This window comes from Nilaparvata lugens, chromosome 5, assembly GCF_014356525.2.
Source record: "Nilaparvata lugens isolate BPH chromosome 5, ASM1435652v1, whole genome shotgun sequence".
In the NCBI taxonomy this organism is placed as follows: Eukaryota; Metazoa; Arthropoda; class Insecta; order Hemiptera; family Delphacidae; genus Nilaparvata; species Nilaparvata lugens.
Window position 1 is genome coordinate 58,376,700 of NC_052508.1, and position 18,751 is coordinate 58,395,450.

The 18,751-nt window shown below is 34.8% G+C and overlaps 1 protein-coding gene across 3 annotated transcripts; it reads right to left on the reverse strand.

The window, feature by feature from the left end:
• Positions 1 to 27: 27 nt before the first annotated feature.
• LOC111044269 (ubiquinone biosynthesis protein COQ9, mitochondrial) lies at positions 28 to 15,132 on the reverse strand. Of its 3 annotated transcripts, none has more exons than XM_022329361.2 (6): positions 14,912 to 15,132; positions 7,439 to 7,681; positions 6,005 to 6,188; positions 4,882 to 5,074; positions 3,233 to 3,442; positions 28 to 1,147 (listed from the first exon to the last, which is right to left on the reverse strand). In XM_022329361.2, exons 1-6 carry the CDS (start codon positions 14,970 to 14,972, stop codon positions 1,112 to 1,114), a joined length of 927 nt encoding a protein of 308 aa, XP_022185053.2. In that variant the 5' UTR covers positions 14,973 to 15,132; the 3' UTR covers positions 28 to 1,111. The 3 variants fall into 3 exon arrangements, with proteins under 3 accessions (XP_022185053.2, XP_039284823.1, XP_039284822.1); XM_039428889.1 differs by having other exon boundaries at positions 1,034 to 1,147; positions 4,882 to 5,076; positions 6,016 to 6,188; positions 14,912 to 15,127; XM_039428888.1 differs by lacking the exons at positions 28 to 1,147; positions 3,233 to 3,442; positions 4,882 to 5,074; positions 6,005 to 6,188; positions 7,439 to 7,681 and adding an exon at positions 11,927 to 13,890 and having other exon boundaries at positions 14,912 to 15,102.
• Positions 15,133 to 18,751: the final 3,619 nt, after the last annotated feature.

Sequence of the window (18,751 nt, forward strand, 5' to 3'; positions counted from 1 at the left end):
GGAATGGGAAAGTACAGAACAAAAATGCTCATTTCTGCAACCTTTTATTGACATTAAACTAAACACGCACTGATAATCACATGGCGATTGGTAACATAAAGATAATCATATAAACTAATTACCGATCAACTTACAAAAACCAAGAAGCTTTTCTTAAAAATTCACATAGCAGATCTCACGACATATCTAATTAAATGAATTTTTGATTTTCACTAAACTTGTTAGAAAGGTGTTAATTCATCGCACCATCCAGGTTTGTTTGACTTGCATCATTCTTGAATCACTTTGAAATGAATAGTTGATTCATTTTCATTTCAGAGGCAAATATTGATCAATTTTCCCTTAGGATGAGAAAGAAAAATTAACTTTTACTAGAAGGAATAGCCATGAAATTGAACCATTAAATTGAATCCTGTTTCATTATAAAAGTATTACTCATTGATATATATATAAAGATTATGTCAACTTAACCACTGGTCTATAATGATTCAAACGTGCTAACGCAACTCAAGACAAAACAACTGTCAGATAAGAAAAACAAAATCTCAAATCAGGTACGGTACAGTAGTGAATTACAAATTGAATAATCAATAATCTTTGAAATGGAAATGCAGTTCATCCACAGCCAAAATTGATGAATTATTCAGTTCGATTTAATGTATTGTAAGTATGACTATTATTATTAATTAGTCCATTATAATTTGTACCAATTATTTTTAGATTGTTCACAAAAATATTTAATTCAAAGCCATAGATTAAACCTAATAGACTAAAATAGCCAATGGATTGAATTGTCAATAATTTCAAAATATAAGTATAATCTGTTCATTTCATTAGGATATATTAACAAACGTTTGCACACTTGAGATTATTTTCAAAACTATAAGTATTAAGATCTGTGAACTTACATGGATCATGATTGTAATGACATTACCTGCAACCTGGTGATGTACGGTAATTATAATAAAATAACTATTGATAAGCAACAGAAGACTGAAGCTTGTTGATTGGGTTGTTGAAATGAGTTTTGTTCTTCTAAGTTGTGGCTCTTGAATTATATCAATCCTCCACAGGGATGAATTAACACTTTTCTACTTCATTGCTCGTATCGCTATCTGTTCCAATTCAAGCCAAGTATATTCCTAGCCTGAAAAAGAAAAATACAGTAAAAGGTTAATCTACAGAGATTACAAGTTGAATGGGTTTCATGAGAATTGAATGAATAATTTATTAGTTGAATATAAGTGTGTTGCGTTTTTCTTGCGAGTTTTTGTAATAAATAAATAAGTTTATAAAATAAGATTTATCTCTAGTTGGATGCCCCGGCCTCAGGAGAATGTAACCATAGAGAAACGATAGCGTAAGTAGATATCCCATGGTATAGGGCGTTTATGTCGCAACTTTTACTGTTATCCCAAGCCGATAGTTCACGTAGTTCTTTCCCATGCAGCTGTGTAGTCTCTCAAATTGTGCCGTTCCTACACTCTCATCCCAACAAAACAGTAAAAATTGACAATAATCGACAGTAATCGGCTTGAGATAACAGTAAAAGTTGCGACATAAATTCCCTATACCATGGGATATCTACTTACGCTATTGTTTCTCTATTATGTAACTTAGCATAATTATTAACTAGGATCAGTCAGCTGGAGTTGAAAGTAGTGAAAAGCCAGAGAAAAGTACAAACGTGCGTACAGACTTTGGGTATGATCACATTAAATGCGTGCAAGTGCACGTCAGATCAACCATGGCAGAGAAACAAAATTTGGAAAGAGCCATTGAAACACGTTGTGACTTGTTCAACTGCTCACACTGAACGCAACCAGCAAGTGCACGCGTACAGTGTGAGTGTTCCTAATGCTCTTTCCACATATTGTTTCTCATCTGCGCGCTTGGTCATGCATGCATGAACACGCGTGCACTCGCACATATACACAGCCAATGAAATTCATGCGTATACAATGATATTCATCCGCACCCTTATGCGCCACGGAAATGCGCATTTCACTTTTCATCAGCTGATGCTATGCTTATTACTTATCTTAATGTTTCTGTACAAATACAGATATAATAAGCTGAGAATCAGCTGATGAGTAGCGAAATGTACGTGTTCGTGGCGCATAGGTCTGTACGCACCACAAGATGCAAGCCGTGCGTGCTAAACATAGGTAAAAATACATTTTACGCAATCTAGCTAGTTATCAGCTATGAGAAGTGCCTCCAAAATTCAAACTTTTCACTCTGCGACCTTCAACAATGTTCAACTAGTTTAATAAATTATATTATAGATCAATTAATGCAAAATTTTGAATGAAATTAGAGAATACTGCAATAAAAAGTCTTGGATTTCAGAGAATTCTCTGCGTTAGAAAATGGTCAAGTCAATAAAAAATAAAAACACAAGTTTAGACCTTCAGCATTATTCAACAATGTTCAACTAATATGATAAATCAATAAATTACATTATAGTTCAATGACAAAATATCACTAACAATGACGCTACGTGGAAAGGAATTTGAAAAGACTTGATGCCGGTTGCACAAAAGCCGGTTAAATATTAACCGGGATTAATTCCACGATAACCAATCAGAGAAGCAGTCTTTTCAGAAAAGCCTTCTCTGATTGATTCTCGTAAAGTTAATCACGGTTAAATTTAACCGGCTTTTGTGTAACAGGGCCTTAGTCTTCATGCGATCAGATAATTTACTATCGTTAAGAAAATCAATGAAAAGTAAGAAGCGTTTACAACGAGATCTAAGAAAACAACTTTTACGTTTTTTAAATAGCAATAACCATAGAGAAAAGATAGCATAAGTTTATGCACCGAATTTCAAGCCAATTTTTAATAACTCACCTGACTACTGTCTATTATTACTGTGTTGTTGGGGTGAGAGTGTGAGAAAAGCACAGTAGGAGAGACTACCAGCATCACATAGCTTCACAAAAACAACTACTGTACTAGGACTATCTGCTCGAGTTGACAGTGTAATTTGGAACAAAAACTCCTTATACCATGGGATATCTTCTTATGCTATCTTTTCTTTATGCAATAACTTAGTAATGTGAGAGAATAGGAAGTAGCAGATCAGATAATTTACCATTGTTAAGAAGGACCCAAATCAATGAAGAAAAATAAGACGAAGTAGTTCATAACGAGATCTCTGAAAACAACTATTTTTTTTATTACTTTAGAAATATTCAAATGACGTGAGAGAGAATTGGAAGTACTGACTGTAATGAAGGTGGCAGCAGCAATATCTTTGGCAAATTGGGTGGCTGACTCGCCCTTCACTAGGAACGAGTTGATCTGCGACGCCTCGTCGAGTCGCTTGTGCAAGAACTGCCACGTGTTTTGGTGATCATGTGAGCCGTCTTGAATCATGTACAGTTCTGTCATTTTGTATATTCCAGCCAGAGCTACTCTCCTGCTATACCAATTGAACTGGAGAGAAAAAAAATATTATTCATCCCTACTTATTTATCACCAAGGCTTAAAATACTTGTAGGAAGTTGCTTTTGTAAATAAATAAATAGATGAACAGCTTTCTATCGTAGATTCATTAGCATCAATTTGAACTATATAGTGAGGTCCACGTTAAAATGGCAGTGGAGAAAGATAGGAGAAAAACGTTGCCGATTCTCTGTTTTGTCAATGTTTTCAGTAGACGGTAGCTGATACAGGTTTATTGATGTAATATTAACGTTTCATTCTCGTTTAAAATAATAAATTATATTTTACAAAGCAAAAAATTATATTTTTCAATAATTTCATATTGAATTTTCATAATTATGATGAAATATTTTTTTAATTAATTATTAATTCTTCATTGTTGAAGACGATCTGGAATCAGAGCAAAGTGAGAAAGAGATAGCGCTATCCGCTTTGTTGAATGATAGGTTAAGATAGCAATACCATTGCTAATCAAACACTGTCATTATAACTTGGATCTCACTATAGTTAGAATATGGCCTTACTCCTAAATTTTAACAACACATCATCAAAGTCGAATTATAATGAAGTTGAGGAGGAGAACCCCTGTATCGTTCAAACTAAGTATTCTGGGTAGATAATTCGTATGTGCGCTACACTACTACAAAATGAAAGATTTGCAATATTAGATTATTAAAGTGGCAAGCAGTGGCGAATATAAAATATATTTTTGGAGGGCCAAGGTTAATGTAAGGTCAAGTGATTTCAAGTAAACACAAAAAATGTCACATCTGTAAACACTTATCCGTATTGAAAGGAGAAGAAATATCACTGTCTGCTGCGGCAATGCCTTAGCACATGATTCATTAATAAATTCATATTACTGTACTTATTTTTCTTTATATTCATAATTTCGGGAGGGTCCCCCCTTATATAAGCCCCTGGTGGGTAACAAGTATAAATGTCGTCTTCATGAAAGTGCAATGATTAGTCGCAGTTGGTAATGTTTTTAATTTATCGTCTGATCATCTAAAACACATCAATAAATATATTCTAGAACTTGAATTTCAAAACACTTATGAAGTGAAAATTGCACTATTAGCAGTGAAGATCGTTTCGATCTGGTTTTGAAAATTCAAGTTCTAAATTGATGGAGTGAATCAAGTATGGATATGCAAACAGTAAATAGATGCTGCTCTTAATCACTAGTTTTGTGATCTATGATGTGTAAAAATTCTAATCACCAAAGCTGTATGAATAGTGCATATTCAACATAATCGCATATCAACTTGTGCTTGGATAATGCGATGAGGGATAGAACAATAAATGTCGAATGAGAATGGAATCTAACTCATAAACGTTGCAACGATAGCAGAATGAAGTTGCAATGCTCTAAACCAAAAAAGGCTCGAGAAATCAAATTCTAACAAATATTAATATTTCGAACTCACATCAACAGATCGATCTCCAGCATAGTACCAGATATCATCCACAAGAGTGAGTAAATTGGCTAAGGATGTTGGTACATTTGGTGGTAGGGTCATGATGGCTAGAGCTTGAGGCCAATGATTCAGGTACGGTTCAATCATACGCAACCTTGTTTCAACAGCAAATGATATCACTGTATTTGTTGAATGATCTTTCCTGAAAAAACAGACATTTCATTATAATTTGTAGGTTTTGTTAAAAATAAACAATAAATAAGCTAAAATAAATACAGTCGTTATCTAAAAAGTAATAATCTAAAAATAAACATTTACGTCTCCGAAGAAATCTGCTTTGCAGTTATTCAACTAATTTTTATTGAAATACAGAATAATTAGTATCAGTAAAGAAATATTAGTCCAATAAAGGACTACACTTGAATTAATGAACCTTTTGTATTGGAACATCATGAGAAACAGCCATATTCAGTTTCTAACTCCACTTTTATTAATTCAATAACATGACTGCAGTTTGGTATCGAAACCAACACATCTTCAGCTGTACTGTTGGTTTCAACATGATACTGCAGTCCTAATATTAAATTAATAGAAGTGGAGTTGACAAATGAATTTTTTTCCAATTATGGAGAAGTTCCACAACATCAATATATATCCAACAAATTTTATCCTGTTCTAATACAAATGTAAGGAAGAATTTCAGGCTCAAGAAACTTTGCCTGATTTAGGTGTTCTAATGATATAGTAATAGTTTTAATAATATTTGAACATAGAATCCTCTTTTGAACGGTTAAAAATTAAATATTGAATCATTCTCATTAGAACTGAATATATCTAAACACTATCATGAATCATCACAATACCATTATATTATGAACAGGGGAATATGATAATCATTGGGCTTCAACATAACAGTATTAAGGCGAAAACGATTGCCTATAAGTTCCAAGATATAAAATAATTGCAAAATCAAATTTATTGCCATATCAATAGAAATTTACAAAAATGAAAAACAAAATTCAGTTTTATACATAATTGAATTCTGAAATGTTCAGTCTTTAGTACCTTTACTATCATATTAAGCTAAGGAATTGAAAAATGTAGATTTTCTCATAAATTTAAATTCACTTACCTAGAATTGACTGCATTGGTGGCCTCATTAGGGCTATTTGGATCTTCAGATGTTTCACCAACAAACTGCTTCAATATCTCCACAAGTTCCTGGTTTGAAGAGACGTAAAAATACTGAACAAGTTCGGCACCACCTCTGGGGAACATACCATGTGCAACTCCTGGGTAACCTAGAGACTCGGCTCCTGTTGCAATAAAAAATATATTACATAAATGTTTTATCAACAGGCATGCTTTGGAGGGTTTCTATGAGAACACTAGTTGAACGTATTTTCAATACATTTTAGCGAAATTATAACTTTGCTACAATACAGCAATTTAAAACGCTAATTCTAGAATATATAAATATAGTTGAAAGCATTTATAGTTTTATATAAACTTCAAGAGCTTGTACATGAGCTGTCACTTATATTTTGTTGCCATGAACATGTACAAGACAGCTCAAAGATTCAATTTTTAGTAATATGATTATGAAAAGAAAAAATAAATGAAAATAATTGAAAGGATTTAAAGTTTTATACAGTATAAACTTCAAGATCTTGTACATAAGCTTTCACTTATATTTTGTTGCCATGAACATTAACAAGATCACTCACAGATTCAATTTTTAGTAATAAGATTATGAAAAGAGAAAATTTACGTTGGATCCAATATCAAGAGGAAATATTACATGCCAATATTGTTTCCATAACATACTTTGATTGGGAAATAATAAAGAGGCAACATCACAGATAAAGACTAATCAACAATGATGGTAACTGATGTACCTCTATGAATAAACGGTAAATCATTACTATCATATTCATAAATATGTGTCAATTCAATAATGCATTGTCTATTTCTTCATGTCTGTCAGGAGTTTTCGAAATGTAATGTCAAAACATGGGATTTTTATCAAAGATTGAAAATTGTGAAATTAAAAAAGGTTAACACAACCGTCAGCCTGAGACCCCATCTTCAAACATGGTCTCTTTCTTTGAAGAAATTAGTTGCAAAGTTTACTAATTTTCATTTTTTTACTATATCCAAAACATAATTCATTAATCAAGTACTGTGCTTAAATCTCCAATAGTCTTGACAAAAAATAATACAAATAGAAAAAACTAAGATCTGAAATTCAAGACGTTTCAACCTATTTCTGCACAATCATCTAAAATTTATTATTTGTGTAGTTGAGAAGTTGATATTGTGGTAATTATTCATATTGAATGAAAAAGACTAAGAAATTGCCAAGAGTTTATCAGAGATTGACAATGGTGTAATAACCGAAACCGGTCTTTCTAAGTATCAATAAATCTGTGGTTTTAGACAATTTCATAGTCTTTTTCATTCAATAAAATTTATTAAAACATATTACCCTAATATTGAAAGCATTTTTTTGATAAATGGTAGATTATCAATATTGTTTGAATTATCATTATGATTTTCGACTCACCATGACTTATAGTCTCCTTTGACCACCCGCATTTCTCAACAAATGGCAATGAGGCTTTCAGAATGTTATTTTTTATGTTTTCCTCATATTCTGAATGTTCAGCCTCCTCTTTCTGAATCAACGAATCTGTTTTTGCCTCCTCAGTGCTATTTGCAACTGGGTCAGGATTTGAAGAGCCTAATTTGTCTCCATTTGTCGAGAAATGTTTACGGTTACACTGGTTGAGAAGGTTACAGGTGATTCCTGAAATGAATAGATTGCAGTAGAAAATATTTTTTCATCAGAAGTTTATGAAGAAATTAATGCATTAGGTTAACTGTTCCATGCAGTCTTCTTAAAGTGTCAATAATTAGTGGACAATTTTAGAATTGAAAACTGTAACTGGATCAAATAAAAAATCCTATTTGCCACTATAGTGTTACTAACGAAAGGAATACATTGACTAGTTCCTATTAGTTTGAGATGTAGATAGCACTTTATTGCAAAAGTATAGTTTGACAATCATTTAGAATCTAGCACAACATTTGACTTAAAAAGTTGAAAATTGAAATTTTAATTAAAGGATTAGAGTTTTATTTTGAGAATAAATTTCATTCTCAGTAGTCGCCTAGTGGACTTATTGCAAAAACTCTATTTGTAGTGGAGAATCCTCAATTATATTATTTATTGAACCAATGAAAGTGATCAAAAGGAATTAATAGTATAATGTTTAGCAATGCGATTTTGAGTTTAAAATACGATAGCTCAGCAATAAGACACATTAATTAGAACCGTATTGTACTACTTTCTCATTGAAAATTCACTCATTGTATTGAAATGTTTTTTTTTAAGAATGATTAACATGGATTGAGTTTGAGATTAAGATTAAGTTTAATAAAGTACAGGGATTCTAGTTTGAAAAAATGAAAAATCATTAGAAAACATCGAAGAATAATTAATTAATACAGTTTAACTATAGAATAAATTAAATTGATAGAATTGATTTTATAGCCAATGCTAATCCATACCTGGATAAAACAGAATAAAGTGAACATCTAACAAAATTAAAAAAATACTGGGTTTATTATAGAAACAAGTTTCGGAAATATGAAGAAAAATCAGTACATGAAAATTAAGTTATTGTGTTTTGTCAATTTTCATTTCATGTAGCCTAATATCATGCTTGAAATGATACATAAAGTAATTGAATTACCTTTTTGACGAACCAAAATTTTGTATAGGTTCGATTCTGTTATTCTGAATTTATGTTCAATGCGCCATCCTAGGCCAAAATAGTGATAAACACTTGTAGGCCTACAGTAGCAGGCCGGGCCACAACACTCATCATACAGTGTTCCGATACAGTGACACATGTACGATATTTCTGGGGGTGGATTGGTGGAGGTAGTGGTGGTAGGATAGATCACGTGACGGACAAGTGTGGCATGCATCATTCCAGGCCATCCGTGATCGTATCGGAGTGGGATCGGAACGCTGCATGATAATTACAGCCTGGGATTTACAATAACGTTGACTGGACTTGAGACAATCTGCACCCATGCAAAAAGTTGGTTTTTTAGATAGAACTCTTCTGAGTCTGCACTGTTCAGTGTTTTCATGGTATGATATCCTAATATGCTCCGCTTATTTACCAGAACAAACTACAATAGTTGAATAAATCTTTCTTAGAACGTTCACTTATCTAAGTTAGATCTCCACCGAAGAGTACATAAGTCGTATTTAACTCTCTGGAACAGAATCCTAAAGTACGGTAGGAACATTACCAAAACTACCCTATTCAATCAACATTTGAAGAAATCAGCCATCAAATTTCATCATTTTATTAGAATTTCATCACATAGGTGATTGAAATCGTTTAGTCGAATCTGAACGTATCTTATATCATTCAAGGACGGAGATAGTTACTGTAATATGGTTAGAGATTATGTTGAAGCGGGTCGCCGCCAACCTGTCTCCCCGACAACTAGTATCCTCGCTATTTTGATCACAGGCGTCAGTAAATCCCCTGGCAAAATATACCATTGCCGTCAACTAGTCTCCCCGACAGTAAATCCCCTACTGGAATGGAGGAGCCTAGTTGTCGGCGACAACTAAGCTCCTCACACGCTCACGACTACTTGTCTCCCCGACAAGTAAATCCTTGCTGGATAGGCCTATTAGGGGTCTGGTTGTCGTGATCGTGCCCGACAACTAAGCTCCCCGACAGCTAATACCCTATTGAACATTGAAACCAGCTTGAAGCGGGCGGGGAAGTAGTACAATCACAGATACTGTTGTACACATTCTATGAATTCGATTATTAGAAGAAAAGCTTGTTGGAGTTGTCATTTCTATCACTGCAAACATAAAATTAAAAAATAAACTAAACGAATTCAACTGACTTGGAAATGTTCCTTATTGAATTAGCAAGCAGTTTCAGAATGGGTTGTACGTCTCACAAGTGATTCCTGCATGTATGCATAGAATATAACATATATATCATCAAGCGAAACTCTGATCTACTGTTTAGTCTTCAACTTATGACATTCAAAACTTCAGATTGAAACTTTATACTCTTATATTTTTGCTTTTCCATGTAATATGAATTGTAGGAATAATTCTACATTGATTTGTCACTGTTCTCTTTTGAATAACTATTCATCAATTTGTAACTATACTCTTTTGATTAATTATGATTGATCAGAGTTGATCTTGATTTTCTAATATAGTATTTTCTTCTAATATGAAATGTAAAGGGTTGTGTGACAGCGAGTCCTGTATTATGTATTACCTGTTAGGCCCGCCGCAAAGTAGTCCCACGCTAATATACGAAAAGCAACCCACGCCGTGGGATGTTTTGTAAACCATTGCTATAGAATTATTCACAATCAATCAGCTAACTAGTGGAATCATATGATTATGGGCATACAAGGAAAATCCACTAAGTCCATAAAAGTACATTTTTCAGGAAATCAATTTCTAATTTTTAACATCAATCATAATTTCCTTATAGTGATTTTTCACAAAATAGTTTCGTGAGAGGAGCTTGGTTGTTGGGTTCGGTGACAACAATCAAGCTCCTTGCACGCTAGCGTCAACTAGTCTCCCCGACAGTAAATCCCCTACTGGATCAGAGTGGACTAGTTGTCGGGACCGTAGACGACAACTAAGCTCCTCGGACGCTGACGACAACTAGTCTCACCGTCAGTAAAGCTCCTCTCTCAGGAACTCAGTTGACGCCGTCAGTAAATACCCTCGAACGTGGTTTTAAAAGGAGCTTTACTGTCGGGGAGACTAGTTGTCGAGGAGACTAGTTGGCGCGTTCCCGTTGAAGCGAAGGATCATAATGAAAAGTTAATCTAAATATTGCTATAAATATATGTGAAGGTGGAAGAAAAATGTTGTCTGCATCACCCGACTTGAATACTTTTCCTCAACCAAGGTGAAATTTTCACCCCAAGGGGGAAGTTGTATTTGAGTCCCCTGAAGCACAAGTAGCTTTCCTTTGCTTGAATAAAGATCAACTCTTTAAATCGTCACTTCTTGTAGTTGAGATGACATTTCGAGTAGAAATGCCTACTTGAAGTTATTTCCAGAAATGCATGGTCGTAATAAACTTCAACCTTGGGTCCGATTACACAAAAGCCAGTTAAATTTTAATTATGATTGGATGCCACTAGATACAATCACAGAATGGTTTTTGAAAAGAAGGCTTCTCTGATTAGTCGTGGCATTTAATCACGGTTGAAATTCAACATGCTTTTGTGCAACCGGTCCCAAGGCTTTTCATTCAATCATGATTTATAGGATCAAACATAATTATATAGTATACAAACTAATCTTCAGTGGTAATTTTCTTCTTCATACTGTATTATCTTATACCCTAATTCCAGCGCCACACTCTTGTGCGTACAAATGACGACGAGCGCGAGAGTGTGGATGGCTACTATGCCAGCGCTCGCCTTCACTTGTCTTCGCTACGATTTTTGTCGAGACGAGGCGTGCCCAGGCCAACCTAGTGAATGGGGAATGGCGAGCGCTGGCATAGTAGTCATCCACACTTGATCAAATGATCTTAGTAGAAAAGATCTACAATACTCAAGTGTTTTTTTTTGTGTCTTTTATGAAGTATTCAGAATTTATAAACTGGATTCAAGGCTCAATTCCTTTACAATTGTATTACAGTTGTATTATTGTAATTATAAAGTTACATTAATAGGTGCACTACTATATAAGTAATTGGAATCAATAGCACGATTCTAGGAGCAACATCCAAGATGTAAAGCCATCGATTTACATTGGCGGCTGCTCAGCTTTCAAGTACTGATAGTGATGATTGAATAGGAAAGGCATATTTACACTTGAAAACCCTACATGTAATTTTTTAGAAAGATTTTTATAGGACAGGGAGAGATCTGAACTAGTTTCTGAAAAAAATATTCACCAATAGGTCTAATAAATTACCAATAGGTCTAAGTGAAAAGTAAAAATAAGTATGAAGGCGTTAAATTAAATTCAAATACATTTATTCAGCATAATAAGAACAGTTATTATATAAATTACGACTGATGATGATTAATGATTTCATTTACACGCGAAAGGACACTCTCAATCAAATCGAATGTGTTGATAGCAGATTGAATAACGGCTAGTTTACCTGCAGGTGGCATATTGGGGAGGACCTCGTTACCAATAGTAATGGACACCACCGACTCTGCAGGTTTACTTTTATTTGATCTACCTTGAACGATTTCCTTATTCAAGTCATCAAGTTTCACTTCGTAATGAGCACGAGATAAGTTAATGCCATCTCTCACAGGAACTAGAAAATTATCGTTGAGTTTATTTATGTAGCCCCATATTCCAAATCTATTTTCAGTATCTCTCAACAATAGGAATCTAATCAGATTCAAACTTGAGATTATCTGATCGGAGCTCTCAACCAAATCTGTGGCTGCTTTATGTGGCAAGTCACAAAACTTATCGAGCAGGTACTTGACATTTCTTGAATTGAAAAAGTTCTCATCATCACTTTCCTTCTTGCTAAGGATTCTATTCAATAGAGTTTTGTACAAAGTAGCTAGGTACCCAACTAATCCTGCATGATTTGCATTGTCCACCATTTTCACTAGCAAAACATATTGACCTCTGGGCCCGAATTTGTTTAGAAACTTTCCAATCGTAGACACAGCTAATGTTCTATTATCCTTATCATTGCAATAAACAGCTGTAAGAAATAATCCTTCAATGAAATGTGAATAGATGTTTGATTCAAGAATATATCTGGGTGCACTTGCGTCGTAAATTCTGTCCAATACAGAGTTTGATAACAGTAAGCCCTTTCTTTGTATCAGTGAAATAGATGACTTGAGGAGAATCGAAGAAAGATACACACATTTTTCTAATAGAAACAAAGGTGAATAGACCATAGGAATAAAATCCAGCTTGATTTTCTCCGAGAAAACCAAATAATACAGCAATCCTAATGAAATAGGAGAGACTTGTTCATCAGTTGAAAATGAATCGCTAGACTTAACAGACAACCTGAGTTGTTCCAAAATTTCTGCCACATCCTCGTTATTGAGATTATCTGTATCTAATTCTTCTAGATGACATAGTAGATTCTTGGAAAGATTAATTATGTGTGCCAAAAGTTTTTCACAGATAATATAGAATTGGCTTTGATACTCTTCACTACTCTCCAAGTCCATGTATATGAGTGGCTTCCCGAGAAGTCTGAAACAGGATCTCAATATAGCAGTTCGAATGCTCAACTTTTGTTTCTCATTCAATTTAGAATCCTTATCCACAACTAAATCGACGAATGGCTCATAAAATGGCATGACTACTGAATAGATATTCCTTACTCTGCGTACAGATGGATCAGAGTCCAATAACTTCCTTTCGTCACCTTCCAAATTACGGTCTTCAGGTATCGGTAGTAAAAGAAGATGTCTGTAGATTGAATTGAAGCACCACTCGACTGACACATCCAATCGTGACTTGAGTCTGAGCAGGGTTTTCTGAATTGGTTTCAGCAGTGTTATTAGTTTCACATCAACAAGCTTTTCAGCCTCATCAATAAGTACAAGCAGCATTTCTTCGGGAGGCGATTTCTGAGCTATCATATCAACTATTTCTTCGCAGCAATTGAACAAGTCGCGTTTATTCCTTAGAACATCATCGCTGAAATATTTTGTTACAAGCGGTATTAAATCCCAACTGCAAGTTTCCAAGCATTCCTTGAAACACTCATCACGACAGAAAGTCAAAGCTGTTTCGGTATTTGACTGAGAGAGACACTCTTCAAGAAAAGCAAGCATTTCAGAAGAGGAATTGAATTTTTTTGACTCCATGTTCAAAAGCACTGAGTCTATTTTAAGTAAGATTAATCACTTGATCACAGTATCTTTGTGCCTACATTGACAACATACAGGCAGATCACATTGCACACACACCACCAATGTTCCATCCTGTAACACAACACAATACAACCACTATCACTTCCTCAGTCGATATCCAAATGTTCAAACAAATACACTTATATGGTGTGGAACAATAAAACTATCATCCTCCTTCATCTTCTTCTTTTGTTGATAAAAGCCACTACAGAAGCCAACATTTACAGATTTAATGAGAAATGTCTGTTAGAAAGCCTTTCTCTACAACACTCATTCTATCACACAATGAAGAAACATGGAAGTCTGATAAGTCGCGGTTAGAATACACTGAAACATGAGTTGAGCGCGACTTCTTTCTTTTAAAATGTTACCGTGAAAAAATTGACTACTCAATTAGTCCATTGTCTGACAATAATTATTTTTTTTCACAGAAAAAGAACCAGAAACACAAATAAGTCCCTCTTCTAATTATTTGTGTACAGTTTCGTATCTAGTGTAAGCTACGTATTATCGATATTTAAATAATGGAATGTAGCACCATTATAGATAATAGCTACCGTATTTTCTGTATTTCAATACCGAAATATTGCATTTAAAAAAACCTAATCTCCCTAACATACCCTTTTACCTTTGAAAAATTATTAAGCAGAGCATTAGGTTCCAACAGAGGTGTGTTTTGATATATCTATAATTTTAATATCGATAATATGGAACTATACCCGGCCTGTAGGCTATTGTTTCTTTCTGCAGACGTCTACCTATAAGTTATTATAAATTGATGACGCCTTTCAAGTACTCACAATGTTTTATGACTAGTAGATGCCTTGATTATTGATGGTTGAAAAATCAATTCATATTCATTAGTAATTATTATTAGATTGCTGATCGCGCAGGCCAAAATAAATGAGACATATATAACAAGCTGAGTCAATAAGCATCAAACTATGTTTTTAAACAGGATACAATTTTATTCTTACCATGCCAAGACAATTACAATTTGTATGGTATTTTGTTTTTAAACTCTAAGGTACAAAGAAATCCAATTTTTATGAGTTGATGTAGCCTAGTATTGTTGCATAATATTACCACTCACCACTAAAGACGGTTCGTTGATGAATGACACTCAATAGGATCTTGCACCTGCTGACAGCCATTTTAGATAATAATTCTTTTTAATACTAATTAATCATCAGATATCAGCATTTATAGAAGACTCTAAATGCCTATATACAAAATTTCCTAAAATTGACCATAACCCCAAAACGGCTAAGCTTTTTGATATTATGCTGCTGCCTTCTTGATCTCATGGAAATGGACGCCTTCACACATCACAGCCTTTATTGACAATCCTCTCAGAATAACTAATTTATAAAATGTATATAAATGTTAGCCTGCATTAATAAAATTTGAGCAAATAAAACAAACATAGATTAATAAATTCCCAATATTATAATTGATCGATTGAAGTATTTTTGTATCAAAGAAGGATGACGACAATAGAAAAACTCTATATGGCCTTGGTTGTCGTTGAATACACCGACAAGTTGGGACTTGGAGGTCCCCGCCAAACAGAGAGCAATCTTTGATCATATGTTTCATTTATTATCTTTATTTCATATCGCTTTTAATAAAATAATAAGAAATCTGGTGTGGCGCACTCACACAACTTTCCTTGCCGTTATGAAAATTGATCACCTGACGCTAGTGTACACGCGCATTATTTTCAAGTCTACTATTCAAAGATCTGAGCCAGCTGGTGACAGGACAATAACACTGGAGACACACAAAGTCTGCTATCTCTTCATAGTGAATGATTTAATAGAATCATCAGTTTGCAATTGAATAATCACATTTTCTCGAACTTCGAGCTTATTTTCAATTTTAGTGGAAATGTTACTGCTCATTAATTGTAAAGATTTTTATGCTGAATCTTTTCCACTTGATTTTTTTTGTTTCAATTGTATCTGAAGAATAAAGAATTGTATCTGATTCTCAATTGTTTCAATTGGGAATCTAAAATCAAACTTTGCATAAATGGGGCGGAGCTCCTGAAATATTTTTACAGATATAGGACTTGTGACAATTGATAGAGCTTATCAATCATTATTTTAGGTATTTTGATTTTTTATTTGATCAAAATCGTTGAAGCCGTTTTTGAGAAAATCGCGAAAAACCCTGTTTTTGACAACATTTTTGCCATTTTAGCCGCCATCCTGAATTGCATTTGATCGAGATTGTTTGTGTCAGATACTTATTGTGAAAGGACCTTAAGTTCCAAATTTCAAGTCATTCCTTTAATTGGGAGATGAGATATTGTGTACACAGACGCACATACACTAACACACACACACACACACACACACACACACACACACACACACACACACACACACACACACACACACACACACACACACACACACACACACACACACATACACATACAGACCAATACCCAAAAACCACTTTTTTGGACTCAGGGGACCTTGAAACATTTAGAAATTGAGGTACCTACCTTAATTTTTTTGGAAAGCAATACTTTCCTTACGTATGGTAATAGGGCAAGGGAAGTAAAAATATAGTTACCACATTAAAAATATAGTGAGTTCCACGTTATAATGTCAGTGTTTGATTAGTAATGGTATTGCTATCCTTGTTTATCATTCAACAAAGCGGATAGTGCTATCTCTTTTTCGCTTTGCTCTGTTGCATCTTTTAACAATGTAGAATTATAAATAAAATATTACATCTTAATTATTGAAATTCGTTATGAAATTATGGAAAAATATAATTGATTATATTAAACGAAAATGAATAGTTAATTTTAAATCAATAAACCTGTATCACTAACGTCTATTGACAAGAAGGCATTGACAAGACAGAGGATCGGTAATCTTGTTCTATCTTTCTCCACTGCCATTATAACGTGGCCTCACTATAGCTCACTTATCGCTCTCTGTGTGGCTGGGCCTTAAAGAATCAGTTTACTCACAGAGAAGAAGATCATTTGGAAGAGGACCATTAGAAGAGGATCTGTTTACTCACAGAGAATCCCTTCTCTGTGGTTTACTCTGATGCTGGCACTTCACTCTCCAGCTGAGTAGCTCGTCCAATGGCTAACGTATTCTTCTGCTGGCTCTTCATTTATACGAGCTTAGCGAGAGTGAAGCACCGGCAATGGCGAGCGGTGACACAGTACCCATCCACACTCTCCATTCTGTTCCTCATCATTCGTACAGACTCCCCGAAAATGAAGTGCCAGCATGAAACAAGCAACATTTAGTCATTGTAGTTGACAAAACTCCTACCGGGGCTCTAAAGAGTACCAACACATGCACAAAAGGAAACACTTTGGAATGGCCGTAGTAGAGTAGATTAAATGTTGGCTTTCGAATCCCAGCCCGGGCAAGATATATTCTCCTGCGACCCGTGTTGCGGTTGGACAAATGTAGTACTGTCGGTTCCAGCTGCCTAAAAAGCAGTCGTTGTGTCATTTCGAAGGCCTGAAATTCATCAGTTACAACCTGAAAACTCTGACACTAGACCTGAGCCAATCAATTAATTGATGTTTTTTTTCATGTCAATGATGATTTGTTTCATGAAATCATGAAACACTTTATAATACACTTGAATTTTTTCATAAATTATAATGACTATCAGTCTATTTTCGACAAAAGATGACGAATGGGTCTATCTGAGATGTTTGGACCTAAAGATGGTGAACCAGCCAAAAGATCTATAGTGTGGTCCACGTTATAATGGCAGTGAATAAAGATAGAAGAATAGCGATGCCAATTCTCTGCATTAATTAATTATATTTCTACACCATCAAGAACATAATTGTCATCGTTGTGGACCTAGAAAAGGATAGTACCACCGGCTTTGTCGAATGATAGACAAGGATAGCAAAACCGAAGTTGATCAAATACTGTCATTATAACGTGGACCGCACTATAGGTGTCGAAGTGAGTGACTTAAAACCTAGAAGTTTGAAAAAAGACCACTACCTACTTAATAAAAAAAATCAAGAGGTTCAATATACTTGATACTATAAACATTAATATGATGTTCTATTCGATTTTTCCTCAGTGAAGCTCCCTGGCTTTGCTTTGGATTGTAAGCTTTCCTGAGGTGGGCACATTCAGGGAGCCTGTGGCAGTTTGAGCAGTGTGCTCTTCCTGCTCAGGAGTCTGAGAAGATGTATACCAGAGGCCCATCTCCACATGTGCTATTTTGCCTCCTTTCAAAGTGTGATGGCATATGGTATCACCTTGTGGGGTGGTGCCGCTGAGGTAAAATATGTACTGCTGATGCAGAAAAAGACCATCTGGATTCTTTGTAGGGCAGACTTTTCAACATTGTAGGCCTCTCTTTGTGAGTGAGAAGATTCTCACTGATTACAATCTTCTCATTAACAGCTATAAAGGCCTTTCACCAGTGTCTATAATTTGCCTACCAAGTGTGATGTGCATGGCCATGGCACCAGAAACAGGCTGAGGCTAGACCTGCCATAGATTGGGAAGGACCAATATTGTAGATTGGGGAGGACCCAGAGCAGCATCATCTACCAGCCAGCCAGAATGATATGTCGACCAGCTGCCAGTTTCAGCCAGGTGTCTGCCAGAGACAGTTTTGAAGAGGAGACTGAGGGCTTTCCTTCAGGGGAAGCCCTTTTTTCTCTGAGGTAGGTTTATGATTGTGATCCTCAGACTATAAATAGATACTTCTAGCCTTAGTCTTGTTGCTTGATAAGTCTCATTGCATGCTTTGTGTTTTTGACTTGCAACTTGACTTACCTTATGGAATTTTTTTTATTGTTCTTGACTTGTTCACTTGTGGAAATGCTCATATGGTATTACCACGCCATGAAAAGAAGCACCTTATATTATTGCTAATAATATTAATTTACAGTTCATGATGGAGTCCAAAATTT

What these genes read in the sequence shown, in the direction of transcription:
- LOC111044269 (XM_039428888.1), bottom strand. Translation starts at nt 13,773, where the DNA reads ATGGAGTCAAAAAAATTCAATTCCTCTTCTGAAATGCTTGCTTTTCTT.